This window comes from Euwallacea similis, chromosome 21, assembly GCF_039881205.1.
Source record: "Euwallacea similis isolate ESF13 chromosome 21, ESF131.1, whole genome shotgun sequence".
Classification (NCBI taxonomy): Eukaryota; Metazoa; Arthropoda; class Insecta; order Coleoptera; family Curculionidae; genus Euwallacea; species Euwallacea similis.
The window spans coordinates 3,172,911-3,197,639 of NC_089629.1; the positions used below are offsets into that span (position 1 = coordinate 3,172,911).

General features: G+C 35.4%; 1 protein-coding gene across 5 annotated transcripts in view; it reads right to left on the minus strand.

Annotated features, from left to right (window-relative positions):
* LOC136415777 (protein abrupt-like) overlaps nucleotides 1-23,208 on the minus strand; it is a 30,055-nt gene extending 6,847 nt beyond the window's left edge. Inside the window, exons 1-7 of one of the 5 annotated variants that reach the window (XM_066400570.1) lie at nucleotides 23,094-23,208; nucleotides 13,986-14,234; nucleotides 10,165-10,337; nucleotides 8,306-8,486; nucleotides 4,635-4,844; nucleotides 4,288-4,519; nucleotides 3,909-3,965 (exon numbers count right to left, since the gene is read on the minus strand). In XM_066400570.1, coding sequence (XP_066256667.1) covers nucleotides 3,909-3,965; nucleotides 4,288-4,519; nucleotides 4,635-4,844; nucleotides 8,306-8,486; nucleotides 10,165-10,337; nucleotides 13,986-14,081 — 949 coding nt within the window. In that variant the 5' untranslated portion in view covers nucleotides 14,082-14,234; nucleotides 23,094-23,208. Of the gene's footprint in view, nucleotides 1-3,908; nucleotides 3,966-4,287; nucleotides 4,520-4,634; nucleotides 4,845-8,305; nucleotides 8,487-10,164; nucleotides 10,338-13,985; nucleotides 14,235-15,842; nucleotides 15,919-20,452; nucleotides 20,965-23,093 lie in introns of those variants that run through there. The other 4 variants (XM_066400572.1, XM_066400568.1, XM_066400569.1 and 1 more) reach the window with 4 other exon arrangements.
* Nucleotides 23,209-24,729: the final 1,521 nt, after the last annotated feature.

Sequence of the window (24,729 nt, forward strand, 5' to 3'; positions counted from 1 at the left end):
CGGAAATAGAAAAAGGGGGAGAGATAATGGCAGTGCCGGAATATCGATATAGAAGCAAGACGAAAACAGACAATGCGAGCTGTTTATTAGAGCTAAAGCTCTGTGCGCAATTTGAAGATAGAACAAAAGAATAAAGCTTCGGGTGGTGAGAAAAAATGGGAAATTGATCGAAGCAGAGACGGATTAACTGCTGTTTTATTGCGCCCCTAATTAAGTCAACAACAAATTATCTATCTTGGAACCCTTCATCAAAGATCCCAAAATAGAAAACCTTTGACGTCGAATGCGAAGGTTCTTTCAATTATTTCTGCAGACTTTCCCATAATTCGGCTCGTCAAAGAATCGTTTGGCGGTCTATGCAACTTATAATCCTGAATTATTCTACTTTCTGTTTGTGAAAAAGCCAGCTGGTGAGTTCTTTCAGATGTACATTTCCAACTGAATTAAGCTTGTCCAAAATGTATATATCTTCACATTCAGCTTAGAACTCTGGGATATTCTGTGTTAAAATTGAAAAAGTCTGGATAATCTTTAATTGCAGATATGGCAATAATATATAAACATCAATTATTTTCTTACTCCCACCCTGCATACCTAAAGTTGGCAGATTTTCTCGAACTCAAAAATGTTAACTCTCGAAGTCTTCTGAAGATAAATATATTCATGAAATTTCAACGACTATCCAGTCATCTTTCATATCATGAAGGGTCCTAGATCTTCCAAGGAATAAACCCAGATTCCTATCACTTTATAAAATTATCCTCAATATTTCCATAAAGAAATCCAGACGCACTTTCCAGTCAGTTATTCGCTCCCTAAACGTCCTTTTGCCACCATTTCCAGCTTCGTTTTTTCGCTTATTTAGCCATGTTTATTGGCGATAAATTCCGATTGTATCATTTCCTAAAATGTTATGGCTTCTCAGTCCAATCGAGAATTGTCTTGGGATTGTTTATTTTAATGGAGAGAACGGAGAAGCTGCAATAAAACAATTGGGGACTTGTCTGAGTTCCTGAAATGAAGACATGGGCTCAATCAGGCTTATTGACTCTAAGGTGAGCCCTATTAAAAGAAAATAATGGACTGAGGGGGGAAAGAAAATTTTTACGTGACACGAGTGCTTTGTATTAAATTTTGGCGGACATGCAACCGTTCAAGACATTAACGAAATAAAAAAGACGTTTCCGTTCTTTTCTAATGTGCTGCCTGGATCGGGAGGGAGAAGGACGAGAAAAGCAATCCATAGGGGAGAACCGTAAAGGCTTCGAGGTAATTTCTTAAAATATACCGAAGCAATGGGACTTTTATCGAACATAAAGTAATAAATGTGCGTTTATAGCGTCCAAGCACGAACTGGAATAACAACGCCCTCTATTACCGACTGATACGGATTGAGCAACTCAATTCTTTGAGAAATTTGATGGCCTATGCCCATTAAAGGAGTCACGAAAGCATACAATTTATTATGTGTATGTGGATACTATATGAATAGTATACGCGTAATAGTATATAGTGTATGATAAGGATAGCAGAAAACGTTTCGAAAATTTTAAAATTCTGCATATGTCCAAAGAGTAAAATGGTCTTGATCATTCTTCAGTGTCCAGAAAAAATTATTGATATCGAAAATATTTTTGATAAGATTATTTTTGGAATGTTTTGGCAATAATTCATCAAACGCTGATGCTTTAAGCTAGCTGATAAAATATGCGGGAAAATCCATGGTCTAATCAATAGTCAATAAAAAATTTAGTTTTCCTTTCATATCTTGAACGCCATTAAAATTACATGGATACAATTTTATATACGGAAAGGTGCCCGTATTACAAATTCATGGCTGGGATTAGAAAATCTATATTGCGAAAAATGTCAGAAATCTGGATGGTATTATCTGCAAAGAATGATAAGCCGGAACACGCCTACATAAGCGATCCAACTTATGTATATCCTCTTCTTTCCGTGTTTTTGCGCATTTCACGATTTTTTTTCTTAATAGTCTTGATATGCGACTGCACTTAATTTCAACCAGAAAAAATGGAAACATATTAGGACATTGGAAGTTAAATTCCATTAAAATACCAGAAATCAGAGGCGTCTCTACAAGGGGTGATAAAGAGTGTAGCAACCTATTTGTTTTTTGTTTCATGGTATCAATGTCTCTAGCAATTTTTCTTATTGATTTGTACATCTATGAGGAGTTAGATTTCGATTTTATTCTAGTTTTCGAAAACAGAATAACTATAGGTCCATCAAAGGATTTTATCAAATTTGAAACTACTCGTGGTCCATCAAATTAATCCTTAGGGGCCCTGTAAAAAGGAACAATTTTTTGTTTATTAACCTTATCTCTAAATGGTTGAAACAATTGACCAAAGTACTACACTTTAATGCCTTAACGAGTTTAGAATAATTACTGTAATTGTTCCAATTTAAATCAATTACTTATATGACCGCTAACTTAACAATAAAATGTGGATTACGATTTGCTCCACATCGTGACTTAGAACAAATAGGATTTTCTTTCAGGTGTCTCTCAACCAAAAAATTAACGCTGGCCCCATCACGGACAAAGCAGTCACCAAAACGGACACGTGGTATAAATCAATAGACCAATCCTGGATTCGGACGGATCTGTTTGGGTAAAGCGAACGCAAGTTCTGACTGTAAGGATACACAGATACGGACTCTATCTCGATTTATCTTGAGTACCAGAGTAATAAAAAGATTGCATTTCAGTAAATTACGGACCTGTACAAGGAATAAACCCTATATGCCCAAACAGGTAAATGGAGCGATTTTTTTGGGCTTTTAAATTAGGCAGACCCTTTTCAATACAGATTAAAGCCTAACTGTGTGTGATTAACAAGTTCGACCCTGGTAATCATCCACATCGAAACTACTATCCCATCAAGGCGTCCCTTATCCTTCCTGGAGGGCATTCCTAACAGTTCGATCAATTGCAGAAGCGAACATTTAGGATTATTTACGCACTGCGAGGTCTTCTAACGATTTTGAACGGCTCGTGCACTTGGGCTTTACAAACTCACCCCCCTAACGATAGATTAAATTCGTATCAGGACGGGGATGGATTTTTTGGCAATACCCTCCAGCACTTCGATTCGATTTCGGTAAAGCATACATGTGGAAAGTATACCTGGAGGGCAATATGGGTTATAGGTGTCGGTTGTATGAAAAAAATTTCTTTTGTAGAAATTAAACGTTTATAGACAATCATTAAAAGACATTGACGGCCTTAGGCGCTTGAGCTTCTACATAAACTGAAAAATATATAAACTTTCACACTTTATTCGTCAGTGTCACTTCCAGGAACGGGCCAACACTAACATGACGTTATTGCACAGTTCCATCCAGGCAAAGTGAAACTAAAAATTTCAAACATATAAAAGTTTTCTCACTTATTACAGTTGGGTCTTTGTCTGTTGGCAGATGTCACTTTTTCCCGGACTGAACGCTTTTCATAGTTTGTAGGGCTTTATTCCCTGCCTTTTGGGCCCTTTGCATTGTGCGGACACATTTTTAAACTCTCGGTACGTGTGGAGAATAAAAACGCATTACGGTTAATTTTTTTCTTTGTGCGAACAGTGAGAGGGAATTTGGTACCTACCTACTTGCATTGAAATTTTTTCAATAGGTACCTACATACGGGTCTTATGATAGTCACACAGTTCGTTATTCGATTGCAGCAAAATTTGGTGGAGAAGTCCTTACAAATCGTGACACACTACAGTACTTTGCGGCAATAATGCTGCTATCTTTAAGAACATTTTTAAATTTTCTCTGTTCTCCTTTCGGTTAAGGAAAAACGCAAGATTTAATGCGTCGAAATAATGTCTTTAACAAACTTGTCTTCAGACATGAAATATGGAAAAGTTCAGAAAGTTACTCACCGAAATCGTTAGAATTTCCATGCATTCCAGAGGGACCAGGCATGAGTCCAGTAAGACCTGCAACAAAGAAGACTATGCTTTCAAATTTACATGTTACTGTGGATATCAAATAACTAACCAAAAATATACTTAAACCTCATTATAACCCGTTTAGGTTGGTTCTGATTAGCTTCTCAATGACATTTGAATAATTTGGTAATTTCAAGATCACATGAAAACAACCATTTTGTATGGAAAATAGGTGATTGCCGAAAAATTCAAAAACATTATTAATTTTAGTTTACTACTAAATTTAAATAAAACCAATATCTACAAAACTCAGGCAGCATTTTGATCTTTTTATTTAATTTTCTCGGCTATTTGTGAATACGAAACCGACCTTGGAGTCCCAACAAAGCCCCTGGAAAAGACGCTGTTCTAGACGGATCCATAAGCCCACCATTGGTGTGAAAAGGATTATGTTCATCGAGCATGTTGGGATAATCCGAAGGTTCAGTCTTTGGAGTAATCGGCTCTCCATCGCCGTGTTCACTGAGGGCAGTATCGCAGCTATTGCTATCTTCACAAGTTGATTGAGGATGATTCGGAGACTCGGAAATATTGCTGGACTTCTAAAAGGAAGAAAAAAAAACACAATAAAATTCCACACTTTCTAATCAATTCGTAAGAGCATAAATATATATATCCTGAAATTAAGAAAGAAGAATTAAGAAAGAAAAGACTCACCTCTTTCAAAGAGATATTGGGTGGTCCTTCTAAGGCCTGCCCTAGGAGGGACTCAGCCGTTTCCCCATTATTATTTCGGGAAGGACTGCGCCCTCTATCTGGAAAACTATCCCTTTCGGAACTTCGCGACCTTTTGGCTGGGGGCGGCGAATCGCCACCCTCTCGAAGAGCTTCTGGACGGTCTGTGGCCCACGGCAAGGAGGACGAGTTCTGGAACGAATTAAACGAGAATTAGTTAACTTTAGGCGATAACGGATCATTTCGGTTTAGCATTTTTTGCTCGTCTTGAACAATGTTATTAAGTAAGTAGCGTCTTACGTAGCGAAAACTTGGACATTGGTCACGATTTCAATGTTCTAATTAAATTCATGTTGCTTTCGATATGTCGAATTGCCGATAATATTCATATTTCTTAAATGCGTAATTTTTAGCGTTTATGGAGAAATAGGTACAATGAATATGAATTAAGTAATAAATTACAAAATGATAATTTGCAAGCAAATTTGCTTTGCGATCATTCCATTGGTGCCAATGCCAATTATTACAGAGAGATGGGGAATAAAATTGGACATAAATAGACAAAACAAAGCACATTTATTATTCATAGAAAACAAATTATTCAATCTATATTTTTTTATGGCAAGACTCACGCGTCTCATAAACTTATATTTAGTTTCATAAAGTTTCCTTTTTTTAAAAGGAAAAAAGAAATAAAGTTCAAAACCAATTCTTTCACGTCATGAACCGCATATTGCTGATAATGTTGCAAGCCCAGGTTGCTACCTACTGCTCTTTAAACCCTCGAAAAGCGTTACGAAACTAAATCCCGCTCGGATTTTCAGGCCAGTCTTATCGAAGATTCTGAACAATCGGGCATTATTTAACTTGTGGCGCCCTCTCTGCTTGCAAGTGTGATTGAAAGCAGAATGGGGGCAACGCGAGTTGAGAATCGAATAATTCATTTCATATTTTATTCGTCCGATGCCGGTATTTTACCTTTTACCGAGTGTTATCGGTATACGGAATACCGATATAGTATATGTATGTACATCGATGCCGAAGCTATGAATGCTAGTGCTGCGTTGTCAGATTTTTAAGTGTCATGATCACGTTGGTTTCAATAGAATTGAACGTATGTTATCAGATATTATCCATGTATACATGGTATTTCGTAACAGTAAATTCAAAAATTCAGGGGGTGAATCTGTGAATTATTCTAAAAAAAAAAGTTTATATGAACACTGACTCGTTTTCATTTACTGCTTTACATGTAGGGTGATTAAAAAAGTATTTTAAGTTTTTTTTTGTAAAGTCCGTTCCGGCATTAAATACTTTTATAAAAATTAGAGAGCATAAAATAGGCGTAAAGACGTCTTCAAAGGGGAAAACAATGTTTTTAATTTCACCAGTGGCGTCTCCATTGATGTGACCCTGAACATTTAGACGAAAAATATACTGGTTTTTTTAATAAAAATAATTTTCTGAACGCTCCATGTTTCTATGAAAAAAGGTCTCTTGAATATTTTTAATAATGTCAATCTTTATACTGAATGTAAATGAACAAGGGCAAGACTGGATGGCCAATTTAGGACAAATTGTTCATATTATATAAAGCCGCATTCATTTTGTCTGCATATTGCAATTTAACGTTTTCGCTCATTGTTTACATTATCTCTTACTTAAAAACAAGTGGCCAACTATTTTCATACTGAATGTTTACTCAAGTTTTTCATTACAAAATCGTCTTATTTTTTACATAAAGAGGCAATTTTAAGTTAAATCGCTTAATGTAATAATAATAAGTGTTCGTTAAAAGAAATAAATCGTGAAATAATCTAAATAAATGGGTAAGACGTCTGGTTTTACTTATCAGGCACACGTAGGTATGCAAAAAAATTTGAAACCTAGACTAGTTTGATCTAATACGTAATCAGCTCTTAAAACTTCAATAAATAAAGTATGTGTAAATGATATTTTAACATCGGTAATTTTGATTTAACTAGATAATTTAAATACATTATTACCTGGCCAAACCTGACCACGCAACCTTGGCTTTTTGGCTATGTTATGTTAATTTTCAATAATAATTGCTGTCCGGATAATTACTGGTTATGTATTTCCTTCCAAATAAATCACTTAGTGAACACTTATTATTCGAAATACATACATATATGAATATAAAAATATGCGAAATGACACTAAATCCACTATATAATAACGCATTTAGATTTTTAAAACCGTCCAAAACTCAGTCGCAGCAAAGTTACAAATAAAGTTTAAATGTTTTTTTAATTCGAGAGGATTTTAATCTGCCCAGACCAAGTATTTAATAATTGGAAAAATTCCTTTTGTTTCAGTACTTTAATCAAATTTGCTAAATAAAAAAATTGAGAATCATAAAAGTTGAAATAGGAAACGGTGCTGACAAAAACGCAGGTGTGGCCTAATCGCCTCTAATTAAAATAAATAAGTATATACAGACGTGTAATAAACGGAATTTCACAATAGAGGCCGAAATGGTGTTAGTTACCATCAGCCATATTGCACACCTGCCCATAAAAATGGCAGGCGATAGATAATCTGGTCGTCATTACCATTAAGATGGCCAAGTGATTTATTTATAATGTTATTTACTATAGATCCGAATTTAAGTGGTCCGGTTAACAACTATTAGATATTTAGTAGAATGTTTTTTCACGTATTAGTGCGGTTTCACTCTTATAAATATATCCCACATTTGCGTATATATTATTTAGATTAGGTAATTAACATTTAGTGTTGGATAAATTTTATACATTGAACTGGCTTATTTTGGCGTATAGTACCTAATTTTTCAATTTACTCCCAGTGATATTCCGGTGTCTCAAGATTTTTTAATATTTTTCAATCAACCCTGTATGCCCAACTGAATATTCTGGATCTACAAACCAAGCAAAGAATCATACGACACATTTATGTAATATCCGTACTTAAGTTTTAAATTAAATACTCGAAATTTGAGGTTTTGAAAAAATTTTAAAAATGATATTTCACATTTGATTATCGTCTGATGTAAGCGAATACATTTAAATTCTCAGAATCGAATACCGCGATATATTTTGCGTTCGAATGCGCCCATTACTAATGCAGAACGTAAATCGATCCTGAAATCCTCATATGCGGTCTAAACATTCTGGAAACGCAGAATTTCCCACTTCCCCTCGAATGCCCTTTAAATATTACAGCATGAATTTAAAAAGCGCTACTATAGGTATCTTAGAAACTTCACGATGTATTGCAACACTGTTTTGGTCCATTTGAAAAGATAGTGGAAAGGTTTTAATTAGATTATTCTATTGAAAATATTGAGGATCCGGGATTGGAAAACGCCCAACAATAGACTCCGCTGCATTTATGAACATTTCGCAAAAAATACACAGATTTTGAAGAGATGTTTTTCGCCGTAATCTAAAAATTTAAATTCTAAATTCATCTTAAAAATCTCATATTAATTGAATAAATGTACGAGTATATATGGGTAAGTTGTCTTGATTTTTTTTTTGAAAAATTCAATTCAGAATTTATGATGTAAGATATATTTGTAAGGGCCGGCCTTAGCAAGTCTAGTGCCGAAGGCTTTCGCTCAGCATCACTCTCCGCACAAAGAGGGTACTGTTACTGGTGATACTTACTGGTGAGATCTTTTGTTCGGAGGTAGTCGTGGTGGTGGTGGTAGTAGTAGTGGTAGTCAGTCTTTGCCCTGCAGCCCCAGCGGGTACATCCGCCAACCCCCTCACTTGGAGCATTTGTGCAGTCTTTAAAAAATCGGTGAGGTGCTCCTGTCCTATATGGACTTCTCCATTATACATAAATCTGAAACGAATTAACAAATTATAGCAAGGTTTGTTTTTTCTATTCGATGGGTTCTATGTGCCAACTACGCTAACAAGTTCGTAAATAACTTTTCATGTCGCGTTTGAAAAAATATTCCTATAGCACTTTAATTGCGAAAAAAAGGTTTCTTATAGGAAGTAATTTAAAATGCAATTTAGGCACTTTCTCGTAAAAATGTAAATTTATGAATATTTATTAGCCTCAATATTATAAATGATACGATTCATCTCTGGCGTATAAGCGGCCAATAAAATCAAACCAGAAGGTTTCTCGAAATTAATCTAGTTTTACATGATACACAGATTTTAATTGGTAGAAATACTAAATTTGTAAATGGCGAGCAATATTTAACAGCATCTCATTAATTCCCTAAAAAAGTGTTATACGAACCCATATAGTTTTAAATTATTCGAAACTGCTTAAATACCGGACAGTCTATGCTAATCTAATTAATAAGTGGCTTATGTGAGACTTTGAAGCAATATAATCAGGCCGTTTTTAGCATACGTCTCATATAATTTACTACAACTTTACGACGATATTTTATTAAGAAAATCCCGGTCATCGACGTCTAAATGGCAACACCATATCAATAGCAAATTTCTCTTAATTCGTCGGACAGAACCTGCCGAATTATTATTAGTTTAACTTCTAAATATCTACACTTTAGGTACCACTAAAAAATTAAACCAGGTCGATATGTCTTTATTTAACAATAACTCGAGCCACCTTATTATATTTGATCTAAAAGACTTTCAGATTGAGGATATAACACATACCCAAGAATATACACTTGTCACAGCTAGATACAATCTTGAATTGATTAACATTTAAATAAAGAAACTTCTATGTATGTATGTATAATAATCTCCTTTGGTATTAAGTAAATCAAGCGCTAAAATTTCTTTCTGCTAATGTACTTTATTATTTAATTATGATCAGGGCCGGCCTTAACAAGTTTGACGCCCTGGGCCGTTGCTCTACTTCCCCCATAAGGCGGGTGCTGATTATAATGCAGTTCAAAAGATACATACTGGACCTTAAATGTATATAATTGGTGAAGTAAAACATGAGATTGCTGAGTTGAAGTTCACAATTGGGGGCATCTTCAAAATAACTTGGCGATATTTATAAGTTTGCTCCTTAATTAAATTCTATTTTCTCTTTCCTAAATGTCACAACCGAAACTCTTACATACATCCAAATACAAAGTAGATTAGTTCTAGTTAGCCAAGCGATCCGAGAACGGGGATTACAACAGGCCGAGCGGTCCTCATAACAAGTTTTAATAATTCTTTGTCTTAGAAGCATGTGAAATGTATCACTTGAACTGGCGGGTACTGAATCTGAGCAACAAGTTTTACAGTTTATTAATTTAAAACATTCGGCTTAAGCTCCGATGATTGATAAATCAGCCTGGTTCAGATTTGCCCGCTTCAATTATAATTAACGGTTCTTGATAATCCTATATGATAACTGACTGAGAGTAATAAACTATTGCGCTGAGGGGTACTCAATGAAAGGGCGAAGAATAAAGGAGGAAAAGTGTAGAGAAAGATAAAAGAAGAGAGAAAAATCGCAGCACTGAGAGTGAATAAGAAGACTAATACAATCCGGAAACCTCTATGGACAACCTACCAATTGTGGACAAACTTACCTTAACAAACTTTCCATGTCTTTTTTTTGCACGTCTCTCAGTATAACAATCGGATGCTGGCAAGGGTTGGCTTTCAGTAGCCTCCTGAAGTAGGGACTGCACGCTGACAGTACTACTTTGTGGGCAGTAAACGAACATCCATCACAGGCTAAAGTCACGTCGACGAAATCCTCCTGAAACAATGAAATCACATTACAATTTCATTTGAAATCGTTATCAAAGATGAGACAATCCCAGACAGTTATTAAAATTCCTATCATAGCAGCTGAATTTTGCAGTCTTTGGAATGACCAAATCGACCATGGCGGTTGACCGTGACTAAACATTTCTTCAGTGGTAACTTGAGGCTTCATTTCTTAATCGTTGATTCATCTTGTGCAGTCGGCATGGATGATCGGTCAATACTTGGAATCATCGGCACATTAAACGGTTTATTATTGATATATTGTGTTTTGATTGGATTGGTGGTGAAAAAAATTACACTTCAATACTCTTTTAATTGAGGGAATAAAAATGAGCGTCAGCAAATTACCAGAAACGTTTCTTTTTGGATCTTTTTTTGCTTTTTTTACTCAATATCTAAAATCAATTTTTGGTAAAATATTTGTCGTCTTTGTAAATTAGACCTTTACGAAGTTATGAAGCAGATCGGGGATAGTATTCATTGCTCCTCAAATAACCTTGTACCCTTAGCACACGTGCTCTATGTCCACGTGTAAAGCATCGAACTGTGACCATTAACAGGTTTTCCAGTTTGCTGGTTTTATTCCGGATATAGCAACATAAAATAGTATATTAATTTCATCCATGTTTTCATTAAAATTTTTTGCATATATAGATTAAGTTTAAGTCTGGTATTTTGAGTGTTTACGCACAAGCGGGCACAATGGATATGCAAAGGCAGTAAGTAATAAAAATTACAATATGGAAATTTGCAAACAGATCTGCTTTGCGGTTAGTGCATTTACTTCAATTAATTGTTGTATCAATTAATTCAGACAAAAATTAAATTTATTTGTAGCAGAAAATAAACCTTCTTTTCGCAATGTATAGATTTAATCACACACTGGAATTTACCAGAACTACTTTCATACCTGACACAAGGGTTCACGTCTCTTTAAAAGCGAATCAGTCCATGTATCGAACTCTATCGGGTTCTCAGAGAAAACCTGATAATATGATCCTTGAATCGACCCTTTTTGGCTGCGAGGGGTTTATGTTTCTACACCGACGTTCCCAAATTCGTATTATTACATGACCCAAAATTAAGACATCACAAGACATAAAATATCCACACCTATATCGCAATATGTCAACCACATCAACTACGAATAAAATATACAGATTTAACATTAATTTATGCATTTTTAAATGTTTTATTTTGCTTTTTATGTTTCCCAGAGGTGCAACAACATTTCAAAAACCACTTGCGTGTTTACACGCTAATGGTCATGCAATGCACTGTAAGGTACCCTTTATCTCCATGTACTCTAGTGCCTGTAGTTATTAATCTAAGGAAAAAATGTAAATCACTGATTGCCCGATTACAAGGGGGTAATTAAATTATGTTACAAAGTAATAAATGTCTGAAGATTGGATTTATTAGTGGATGATGATGAGATATTGTGATGGGCTTGGGAGCTGATAAAATAGTGGAACTAGGGATGGGCTGATAGACATATCGCTTGAGGCGTTTAGGCCAAAAGAGTGAATAAATGGAGGAAATGTCGGGACGGTGAACTGAAAATGTATTAAAAATAGAGGCACATTACATACATGATTTCTACAGATACTCAGGGCTGGCTTTAGCAACGAATGAAAACATTTTAAGTCAAAATCAGCCGCTCTGGGCCGTCGCCCAACCTCACCCTCCTATAAGGCTGGTACTGCAGACACTCCAACTTGAACTTGTGAATCGGTGTACGTGTTCCAAAACAAACGCTATAGTTGCAATGCGTAAATCTCAAGAATGATTCATCATAACCTTGACCTATCCCACCGTAGCCACCATTCTCACCAATCCCATCATGAAACCTGTACCAAACTGGCCTACAATTTCGTTTTCAAAATCCCAATGCTCCACGGTCCAGCAGGCACACTTGGTAGCAAAGACAAAGGTCTTCTAAGAAGTGCATTGTCACGTTAATTTCAATCTTTAAGCACTGGTTCAAGTGTACAAAAAACCATTAGCAGTATTTCAAAACATTTCATTGTTCGGTAGGTAGACTAGTTTGTCCGAATTGTGCCGCTCTGACTCAAAACTGACCGATGCCAATCATGCCGCCAGTGCAGGCGACAATGACAATGCAAAACAATGATGTTGGGTATTAACCTTCATGCATTTAGCTTCTTTAATGCTATTGGGAGTAATTGTATACATCATTATGATTAAAGGTGCGCACGCCTCGTTTACATGGGTAATTTAGCATTAGTCTGACGAGACTCAGTTCTGTGTAAGTAATCCATCATTATGGGCTCATATCATGTATTCTTTATATACCATTGGTTGAGAGCCGCCGAGAAATAATTGTTCTTGTATAAGAGCAGTCATGCGCTATTATGTCTAATGCCGTTAAAGAATAGTTTTACTCATGATTATTGATCTTACCCAACACACAAATTTTGTTAAAATCATCTAAAAGGTAACTGAATATCTGAATTCTTCCTAACTCCACATAGACAATTTCTAGGCCTGCCAGGCAGTGAGAGAGTTAGGAAGAAAGGGCTCAAACTGGAACGAGACGAGACCAAAAAGATACTAACCAAGAGTGAGGAGAATTAGAGAGAGTTTAAGGAAATGGTAGAGGAGAGTATGGGAAGGAAGGTAGTGGAGAAGAAAAAAGAGAAGGAAGGATAACATCAAGAATGGATAAGTGTGCATGAGTAATCTTGACCAAATGGGATCAAGGAGAAAAGAGGAGGTGATTTTAGTGGGTAGGTGAGGTTATCCCAAATCCCACACTACCCGGCTGTTACCATCGGGCCCCTCATAGAGAACACCAGATAGCCGGATGTCTAAGATTTCCACCTTCTCAAGGCAAAAAAAAAGGTTTGCCAAGCAATGCACGATAATCCACAAGTTTTCGATTTTTGAGATCATAGGAGGTGTTCCCAGTTCCAGAGTAGAAGTGGACTCGTGGAAACGCATTGATTTAGTAGATGATTTCGTTTTCTGACCCTTCTTCATCATTTGACGTCATTTGTCATCAGTCAATATCATTTAACAAACCAACTGGGCACTTTCGAGCTGCGGGAAGGTTTGATAGATTTTGAGTATTTATCTCAGATTCATTAACCACGTTTTTCTGAATTATGTTCGTACCGTCAATTCTTGGATTATGTTCCTACTTCCCTAGAGGAATTTAAATCTGGATTCAGATAAAGAAAGTCAAACGATTGATATACTATGTTCGTTCAAAATTGTTTGAAATGACTGATCCAACTCGCTTGCTATTTCATACCTTTATCGCAAACTCTTCCCCTTTCTTAAAACTTCTACATATATTTCGTGCCGTGATGGATGAATGGAACTGATCCATGAGCTGGTTCTAAGAGTTTGACTTCACCTTGAGTTAACTCAGTGAGTAAAATTAGCTAACGAATTCCTGATTTTGCTGAGTAAATTCGGCATACGATAAGTACCGTGAATTCAGTTGGCTGAATAAATCACTAGATTTGTAACGAGGCGGCGATTTGTGTGAAGCAAATTGAAAAATAGATCAGTTTAGTGAGTACCAAAAATTTCGTGAACGTTGACGTTATAGACCTTGTTGATGTGTGGATTACTTTCCACAAGTTTCTAATAAAAAATGAAAACTTACCTCGTCCCGTAGATGTCGAAATGAGGAGAGGATGGATGAATGGAAATCATTCCACCGCAACGAATACTGTTGCTCGGGGGAGGTCTCGGCCCCCATTGGGCAAAGGGAAGGGGCAATTTCTATGCCAATGATGGTGCCGGTTGATACAGGGAGGTCTCGAAAGCACAGCGCTGTACTGTGCTTCAAACCAGCACTATGGTGGCTAGAGTTGCATTTAAATGGAGGGATGTTTCTCGAAGTGTGGCAACGCTGCAAAAAATTATACAATTGAACAGATACTCAAAGAGGAAATTAAAGCAATGATTGAATTTTAAAGAATTTATTCGATAGATTACATTTAATCATTTCTAAAGGTAGAGCTGTAATTACTAATTGTTAACACTGCTGCTTACGTCGGTATTTGACTAAATATTTCGTTTACGATGGAACAATTTACACTTAAATTGTGAAGTGTTTAACGGGATTTTTACAGCGTTAAATTCATTTACCTGGGTATATTGAACTGGCTGTGTTTAATCATCGAAAATTCTCGATATTAGAATCGCGATTTGAAGACTTGTTTTGGCCGAAGCAAACTTTTAATTGCCGGGCACCACGCCAATTATAGCTTTTGATTTTCTCACAGGAAGTTACCAAAAAAAAAATTTTAAGTACAAACACACTAGTTGAAAAGTAGTACCTCAAAATTAAGGTGGTTCCCATATCAAGGAGCGAAATATTTTAAATATAATAACGATCATAATTAGAAACTGTTCCCAAATAATAAATGTATCATAATTAAAAATAACTCGTTTTACGAGGTATTTAAGTTTCTAAGTGCGCGAAAGGTTACCACGACTTAAGACTAATTATAAGACTTGCCTAAGGAATTTATTACCTAGAAATGAAGAGATTTTTATTAATTTATACAGGCCTCGGGAAAATAATCGTAATAATGGGAAAAAAATTATAATTTTATCTCAATAGAAAACACAAAAAAAATAATGATTTTCATAAAAGTCGCTTTCAACCAATGTCGGAACTAGTTGCAGCCTCAGGTACAAAAGAATTAGGCGACTGAAAAATTACCAATTCTGAAGTAATGAAAATTTTAACCTATCCTTCAATCAAAGGAATCGTTAATCTCCATGATTCCATGGGAGATAATGGTGCTCTTCTTTGAAGCAAAAAACGAAAAATTCGTTAAACTAATTACGTCGGATAATATGCAAATTGCGAAGTCAAACAAAGAAATTCGATTACCGAAACAGCAGGCATCCCGTATGAATCGTAATAAATCATAGTATTTGTTCATTAAATATCATTAGCAGTCTTTCAACAATAGACCCCAACATACAACATGCTCATCAAAGGAATACTGATGGTGTTGATGGTACTTCAAGCCAGACCTTAAGCAAATGAACGGAGTACGTACCCGACATGAAGTAAGCCTTAAAAATAGCCATGTTCATAAGTACTAAAAGTTTTGTATTGATAATTGCGCTATGCGGCACCCACAGATGTCCCGGAATATTAATCTACCCAAATTTATGTTTATTTATTTTATTACCAATTTCTTGAATATCTACTTCTTGAGCATAATAGATGTGTAGGTAAGAATTTAACGGTTCCCAACAATTTTATAATGGTCGATACAGAAAAATAACGCAATACTTTATCGGTATTGAGTATTTTCGTGTAGGAAGAATTTCTTAATTAGGCAACCTGAAGATATATCAAGAAGTATCCAAATGTAATTTGTGCGGCAATTAGTGCTAGTTTACGTATGTACGTAATGTAACGAGCTTTAGTTGGAAATGTTAATGAGTCATTAGTAAATGTCTTCGAGTGTATTAAACTGTTCTAATTTGTATTTACCTTCTAGAAGGAGGTCAAAATGAATAACAATAATTATATATAGTTTAGAAAGAACAAGAACCACCAAAACCTGTAGCTGTTTCAATTTAATCTTAAACGAAAACTGTTTGTTGAACAATAAATCACTAATGGAGTTAACATCAACATCAACTGCAATTCGATCCATATCATAATCCAAAATGAACCAATAGGTCTTTTATTTAGAACTTTGAGTTATTGACAGATCTAAAGTAATCGATTAAGGATTGGGTTGGTTCCGGCTAAAGTCACAACCTGATGGTAAATCGAATACGATAAAATTGATTATATTTTTTTGGAAATAATTTTCGCCTAATATGGCGCTGAAGTGGGAAGGAAGAAAGTGCAAAGAGAAGGGGAAGAGAAGAAGGAGAGCGCTACACGTACCAACAGAAATAAATCGTGTTACTAAATCTGCTAAATAGGAGTATAAGTTATGATATTGTACATCTTGTTAAATTCAATTAAATTATACGAGGGATTTTGGCAAAAAAAACTTGAAAGGCCCGCTGTAAATTCATAATAAAAGAATCATTACGAACGGTTGTAAATTCTGTTACCACCATCCAGGCCAATTTGGACCACCTAAAACTGGATGTTGCCATTAAATTCTGAAGTTTACTCCCATCTATTGATTCAGGAAGATTGCTTATAAAAACCCGAATTACTGCCAATATATTGTGCACTAATATTGTGATCAAAATAGATTATAAAAGAAGCAATAAATTATAAAAAAACATCCTAGTATCGCCTCGTTAAACTGCAGTACACCTGCTATGGATTACGAAATTCTTTCTTAAACGGTGTTAATGAGTTTGTTGAATTATGTAAACCTCTGGAAACATGATGTAAATCCAGATTAAAACTTGATAAACCTTTTGAAAACACAAAATTCTTAGAATCTTTTTTCTTCACTTCTAACATATTATGCTTGAAGTCATATTTAAATGTAGACGTGCGATACCTACATCTTCGTATTTTTTTAACAAATTATTTTTATCTGTATTAATTAATCACGATAAATTCTGTACTATTCCTGACACTACTGTAACGCAATAGCTTAAATCACGGAAAGTTATTAGGGGGGACTAGTGGTTTTGAAACACACTTAGCCACAGGAAAAAATGTGTTCAACTCGTGTTTAAAGGACAAAAATAACCTGTAAAATATGTCTTTGGCTGCGTGCAATATATAATTATAAAGATACGTGGAATGACATATTTAATATCCAATAAAAACTTACGAAAAACCTGAAAATAAAAGCAGGGCATCATTGCTAGGTTCTGAAAATACTTGCGAGATTGTGCAAGTGTTTTAAAAAATGTAAACACAGCGATAAATTATTTGAATGAATTTTTCTATTTTTATTTTAAGGCGTACATATGTCTCATTGAAATAAACTGTACGAAAGTGTGCTTGTCAGGCGAACATTTAAATTCTAAGCATTTATCGCGTACCCAAGACTCAAAGGAATAACAAAAAAGGCCTATTAATATACCATTTTTGGGCGAGTCAGATACTAAAGAATCTAATATAGGAGAAGTAAAAAAAAATACTTCAAAGATCTTCGAAATTGTTGAAGTGATAGTCTTCGTTTAATGTAAGAAGTAAACTTATGGCTACTACTAAACGTATTTTTTCAATGAATTTTTCCGAAAGCGTAAAATGCATTATTTCAGTGCCTCATTCATCTCTATTTCTTCACTATCAATAAATTGCAAAACTACACGGACTTTTTAGGTTTTGGATCTCTTCGATAGGTAATTTTTCTATAACAAGGTTGGACCATAATACCAGTAATTACACGACTAGTAATCCTTGGATAATACATAAATACGTAAATTGTTGTCAGGTACATTGGTAAACGAATAATTCGTCTATCTAGGGCGTCTGAATGGTCGTTAGTTCTGAAGTTTCGTTAACATGATTCTACAGTTGAGGGACTAAACTTAATGGACATTAAATGAACTTAATGCAGTAATGACTTTACTTCAGGAAGTCAAGAACACCCCTCGGGGTATAGATCAGAATTTTTCACTCATGATTACCTTCCAAAATAACAATTTCCGGTAATAATATTAGAAATAACTAACTCGAAAATTGAACAAGTTAGACAAATCAAGAGGTGTGGGCCACCACCACACTGGTAGACGTTAATTCTTACTTTATCTAAGGTAATTTATATGGAAACCCCATGATTTTTATTTGTGTTTTTGGCTCAAAAAGAAAGATTTTGTTGGCAGTTTCTCTAAACTCAAATGCAGGTAACACAATACATGAGTATATCATATCTCTTCGCATCTAACTACTTTTGAAACAGGATACCAGATGTTTGCAATTTAGACATGAAGGCATTCAGACTGACATTCTCAGTTTGCAGCACTTCACCCCATGTGGGTTTTACTTGCCTTAAGAACAGGTCAAAATATTATATGGGGTGCCTTTTCACATGACAAAAATGTTTCGAAAAATCGAAAAGGGAAATATTTCGCGTTTGTTGTTCAAGACAAACTGAAGTTGGGGTGGCTTCAAGAAGAATTTATCAGAATTAAGCCAGGATATTATTTCAGTGAAGATTTTAGCCTTAATTTTCACGAATTTATTACTTCGAAATGGATGTGATGTACGTCAATGGTCGGTAGGTGCTACACTGAAAAACACTGCCGTAGTATGGTAAAGTGTGTGGTAATAATTCCACACAGAAGAATTTATTCCTTCCAAATTAATGTATAAACGCTAATAATTCTCTGGCGCATATCTTATCACTAAATACTTCCAATGAAAGGCGGATGAAATACTGAGCTTTATTGCAGTCAATAGGAGTATTTCAAAACACCTCTCAGCCCTTTTTGCGAACAGATATACGAGGAACTTTTAGATCTATCGGGAGCGTAGACTTTGATCACTGGAAACTTTCAATTGAAGACGGCTGAAGCACTGATGTTTATCGCAGCCAAAATAGAGCTATTTCCATTGTATAACCGAGAGATAGAATATTCCGTAACGTTGACAGTGCCGCGTAAACACAGTTTGTCATTCATAGCAGTATTTTGTTGGAAGTACGCGAATAGCATATTTCGAAAATTAAAATCTGATGACAGTGATCAATGATGAACCATGATATGAAGCAGAATGACACATGACAAAAACTACATGATTTCTCTCTCTCTCTGTTGGGTAAACGTCGAGTAGCACAACAATACAATGATGCTGTAATTATTTACCTATGGAATTGATTATTACTGTTTTTCGTTGATTCTCTGTACACTGTCGAAGCGCAACGTGCACGAGTGCGCCTGATGTCGTTAATAACAACTAAATTGTTTAATAATTCGATTATCGTTTTTAATCATGCATGGTCGTAAGAATAGAATAGTGTGTTATTCCTCGAAAATCGTTTGCCGTAATTCGAGAACATTACCAAACTCGGCTTCGTCTCATTTGGTAAATTGTTCTCTCACTGAGAGCAATTGCTATTTTCGTCACTCCTTGAACAATATACTATTTTCAGATGTAAGGATACTCTGTAGTATTCAGTATTTAGAAGTTAAAAAAATTATAAATGTTTTCTAAAAAGGGGAAATTAAGCCAATTTAATGGAATTTAGATCCACAGGGAGTTTTTGTAATTTTAGCCGAAAGCTTGGCAATTAGGTGAATTATTAATACCTCAATTAGTACCGACTATGATTCAGTACTAAGTATGGAAGCTTACGCTGGGCTAGGAGATGAAGTCATCTAAACTATGTGGTAAATTTTCTTTCGCCCTAAAGGAGAAGAAACCTAAAATATTAAATTTCACTCATTAGATGTAGGAATTGTGTCTGTGTTTCGTCATTTCAAACCAGCAAACAATTTCGCAGAATTAGAGAAGTATACAAACTTAAGCGAAGTGAAATGTGTTTGAAGGTAGGCAATGATGCATGGTAATTAAAATTAAGGATATTTATCGGAGGATTTACCGATTGGCTTTTCTAAAAGAAATCAAAATAAAAAAACTAGTTTACTCGTCCGACATTCATCAATCGCACAATCGCCGTCCTACTACTACTGGTTACAACCGAGGTTACAACTTACATACAACTTACAATATGTGAGACAACTTTTCCAGGGCACCCGGTATAGGACCGGTCGCTTTTCCGATCCGAAGAAACGTGGAAATCTCGAGGGTTTTCCTTTCCATTGCGTTTCGTTCGAGGCAGCAACGTTAAAATAAATAAAATCAATACAGCACTAAAAATTAGTAAGTGGACAATGGCGCGCAATGGCAAAAATTCGGGATATGCGCAAAAATAGAGCGGCCGAGAGAAAAAGCCCCATTTAAAAACTACGTTTGTGCGGCGCAAGAAAAATTCCCTCTGTGATTGGTTACCAATAATTGCAAAATCAATACGCCGTTAATGCAGTTTAATTGATGGCGAATGACAGACACATCCCCCCTGAATATCGTTTTGGGAATGAAAAGGGCAATTTTTTAGTGGCGACGTACACTGAAAATTCGATTAAATTGTGGAACAGCAAAAATGCACTTTTCCTAATACAAAAATTAACAATAAAAAAATGTCAAAGCTTTCGTTAAAAAAAAAATTAAACGACAACATTGAGGTAGGTCGTAACACACACCAAAGAACAGCAAATGAAACAAAAACCATAGAGACGAAAATACTCACAGTTCAAGTCCACAACAAAACCTCCAAAGAGGGTCACTTTATAAGAAGCGCCATTTAGTAGGGAAAAAACAAAAGCAATCCAATCACAGCACAATCGCGTAAACAACGCAACAACGCACACTACGTCCGAGAAGAGAGTGCAAGAGGCCGATTGCAATTGTTGAAACAATCGCTATCGCTACAACTCGCAGTCCTTAGCGCGTACACTTGCGCGTGAACCTGCCGCGTTTACCGCCTACTAGGATTTGAGCGTACTTGCTCTCGGTGGCACTTACTCTAACCTACAACCATCATGGCTGCTCTCGATCGGGCAAGATTCGGCAAAAGAGAATGAGAGAAAAGCCAGTGGACAACGACAACAGCGGCGCACCGATTGCATGCATGGGGGCACGATGCATTGGCTTGCCTTGCCTCGATCGTCGCTTGTTTCGCACCTTCGGATATCTTTCAGCGGCAACTTGTTTATGAGGCGCTTCTCAGCCAAGGAGAGCTTTATGAGTTTTTACACTAACCCAGTTTTGGGATTTTGTCATGCTTCCGCTACTCCGAACATAGAATTCGGGGTGAAATGTAATGCTCTAATGGGGCTAGTTTGACTCCTCACGGGTGCTTATTTAATTTTATTTTTTGCCCCCAAGTACACTTTTCCCTGTGACTCGTTTGCGTCGGATTAATTTGCATGCAAATTTCGAACGATTTAAGAATTGAAACTGCGAATTTTATTGCGGTGTTTACCTTCAAAATTACAAAAGTATTGCTCAGAAGTTAAAGCAAATGAGGATGGTTTTACCTAATTTTTCCCTTTTTTACTCTAACCAAGTGTCCTTCCTATATCAATTTACAAAATTTAATGATGCATCGGATATTTTTGAGAATTACAACGACAAATTTCGTTACTGCGTTTTCCTTCAAGAGCATCTAGAGATTGTTTAGAAGTCGAGGTTGTGAAAGAACGTAAAGGGGGATTTTGTAAATTTTACAATTTTTTTACCCTCAAATACACTAATTACTTACGCCAATTTAATTTGCTTTCTGTGGTTTATCAGAAATCCCTATATAGACAAAAACCATCCGAAAGGTGAAATTATACATCTAACCCTGAGGCCGAGTTTTTAACCAGGACTTAAGCTGGGTTTTGCTAAACTCAATCAACCAATATTATTAAGTAACGTGATCTGATTTTATGGCAATATTTGAATTTTTCAGTAAAATAAAAGTCCTTAGCTCAGGATAAATATTTACGCCCAAATATAAAATGCAGCTGCAGGAAGTTTATCAAATTCAGAACGCAGTAACAATCAGGATGTTAATAGTAGAATTTCTTTTATTTCTTAGTACAAGAGAACAGCAATTGAGCCCCTGGTATAGAGTAACACAAGCAGATTTTAATAGTTGATAATTCTAGATTTTTTAGAAAAGAAACTATCATAATAAGAAGGAACGAAATGTAACCTCCAACATGCAGTTATAAGAACTGGTCTTAGAAGTTATTTTTCTTTTTCATTTTTGAAAAAATCAAATTCATGACAAAAAACTGAAATTTAATCTCCAATACGAAGTAGGCAAGTTGGATTGACCAAAATACCATAATTTGTCAAATTTTTTAGTAAAAAAATTGATAATAAAAAAAAAAGAAAATTAATTTTAGCTGACCTTAACAGTTAATTTACTAGAATCTTTAAGTAAAGAAAATCCTTTGTAAATAAAACTCCTAACTGGCTAAATTGGACTGTATCCGCAGAGAGTATTTTGAATTTTTAATAAAGAGTTTGAGCTAAGCGAAGGACAATTTTTACCTCTAATTTAAAGAAGCTTGTATAGAGAATATTCTTATCCTTTTCAGTAACGAAAAAAATCGCATAAAGAAAAAGAATTTAACTTTGACTCACCAGAACTAGCGTACTGAAATTTCTGGGATTTTATGGCGTTATAAAGGGTCTAATAAAATGGCAAATCTCCTGCAAATTAACCAACTTTGTAACTCCTGTAATCCCAAATTAGAATTCTGAAGGTCGCTTGGGATATTTTAAAACATTGGAAAACAAAATTGTAATAAATTCTTTATATCATATCCCAACAGAATCATCAAAAATTTGCTTAAAATCATCGATAAAAGTCTGAATCATACAATATGCCTCAAACAATACAGTTGTTTAATGTCCTATGAAGAACCCTGAAATCTTTCTGCTACTATTGTGTTTAAGTAACTACCAAGTTCAAGTTTTATGGTTGGGACGATTGCTATGTTGACTCTAAATGCACTACTTTCCTTTTTGATTTACCGGTTTCTTTTTGAGCATATCTGTGCCGGATATTCATAATTGGTTCAGTCCTTCAACCGTCAACGAAGACTTAATGCTGATTTTTGGAGCTTTTAGTCTGATTGTAGCAAAAATATTTCAAGCTGAACGAAACGATGAAAAGCGGGTTAAGTTGTTTATAAATTGTCAATGAAACAGATTTTATGAGTTTTTCTAAATGTTTGGTATTTGTTGTTTTTGAAAAATCGAAGACTATTAATTGGCAAAAATCGTGCAAAATTCCTTAAAGAAAAATATACTTACGCGTGTAACAACATCACGACACCAATAAGGGATAAAACTGAGGGAGAAATCACATCAAACTCGTACGTATGCCGGTAGTGGAGCGCGTATTGACAAAACCGTAAGACCGGTCGTAAGTTTCTTGCAATGTTCATGTGTAAAATGTTTTTTGTGCGGTTCAAATCGTAACATGGCGTACCATACGCAATCCTTCCCCTTAACCCCCGACCTCGCTTCCACTCTGTACGCGTGAATATCGCTCTCTTCCGCCCTTATTGCAGTCCTTCGCCCTGCCGAAAACAAACCATATCGATTTTGGGTCCCTGTACTCCGATAGTCACTTGCAATCTAGTTGCTAGAGTTTTACCCCTACAGGGGGTGAAGGATTCATACTGGATTCTGTATATAAAAATAGATTTGAACCTTTCCTTGAGGCTTATTTAATATTGCCTTCCAGAGTGTCTTATTGACGTTCGTTCAAACTGATATAAAGTGGTTTTTCAAAAGTTGAAATATTCTATAAAATTAGCGCGTAGTAAAAACTCACACGGAATTAACTCTGGAGAGCGTGCAGGCTATTAAGACTTGACGAAGAAATATGTCAAAAAGCTTAGAAAAACGTTACTCATTTATGATTATTTTTTCGATCTAGCTTTGATTTTGTATTCATTTTCTTTAGCGCAGCCTTCTTATCTCCATGCCCAATATTGTACGATTTGTCGAATACCAGTAATCAATTGGTAAATCCTTTTTGTACGCTCTTTTAATTTACTTACACCTTTTTACGATTACCCAAGCTGAGTCGGTAATACATTGAACATTTTTGTCGTCACGTTATTGAGTTAGATCCTCCAATTTCGATTCTTTTATCGCCTTCTCGATAGTTGTCTCTTGCACTCGGTTGGTATAACGACTTGGTTTAGCTTTCAGAATTATATTCCCGTAAATTTTTTAAGAAAATTTATTTAAGATTTGAGAAATGTTCAAGAATTTACGCAAATTTCGAGAATTTCAGGATTTTCGTTTGAGGAATTTTTAGAACACTGAAAATTTTTGAGAAAATTTACCAAAAAAATAAAAAGCATTAAATGCCCATTATGCGTATGGTTTTTTAATATAGTTTTAACCGTTTGTTTCCCACTTCAACCCAATATTTTTACTCATATGCGCAGTTATGTATATCGTGCCAAATACCTGAAAGCTGCTACGAATAATTAGCTGATAAAGAGATTAGATAGACTTGTTAAACCCAAATTTATTCACTAATCCCCAGTTTATTGTGTGTGGTGCTACCTGTGTGCCAAGAATACCGCTTTGTGACGTCACTCCGGTCGGAGAGCGTTTTACCCTCTCACGGGAATTTTTGTTGCTTTTGGGGTTTTCCCATAAATGGATTTATTTGATTTTTGTGAAATTTATTTTTAAGTAACATATATTATTTATTCATAGATGATTATTATTAAATATATTATTTATTTATTTGCCTATTGCTATTTCTAACAATTTTATAATGTTTCAATGATATTCAAGTTTTAATTAGTTTGTCTGTTGCGCTCTGTACCCTTACTTTTCCTTATTCCTTTGTAACTAAGAATACCCCAATCTGTTCTCATTGTAAAATTCTTTCATCAGTAGCGGCAGAAAATCGCACAGGCAG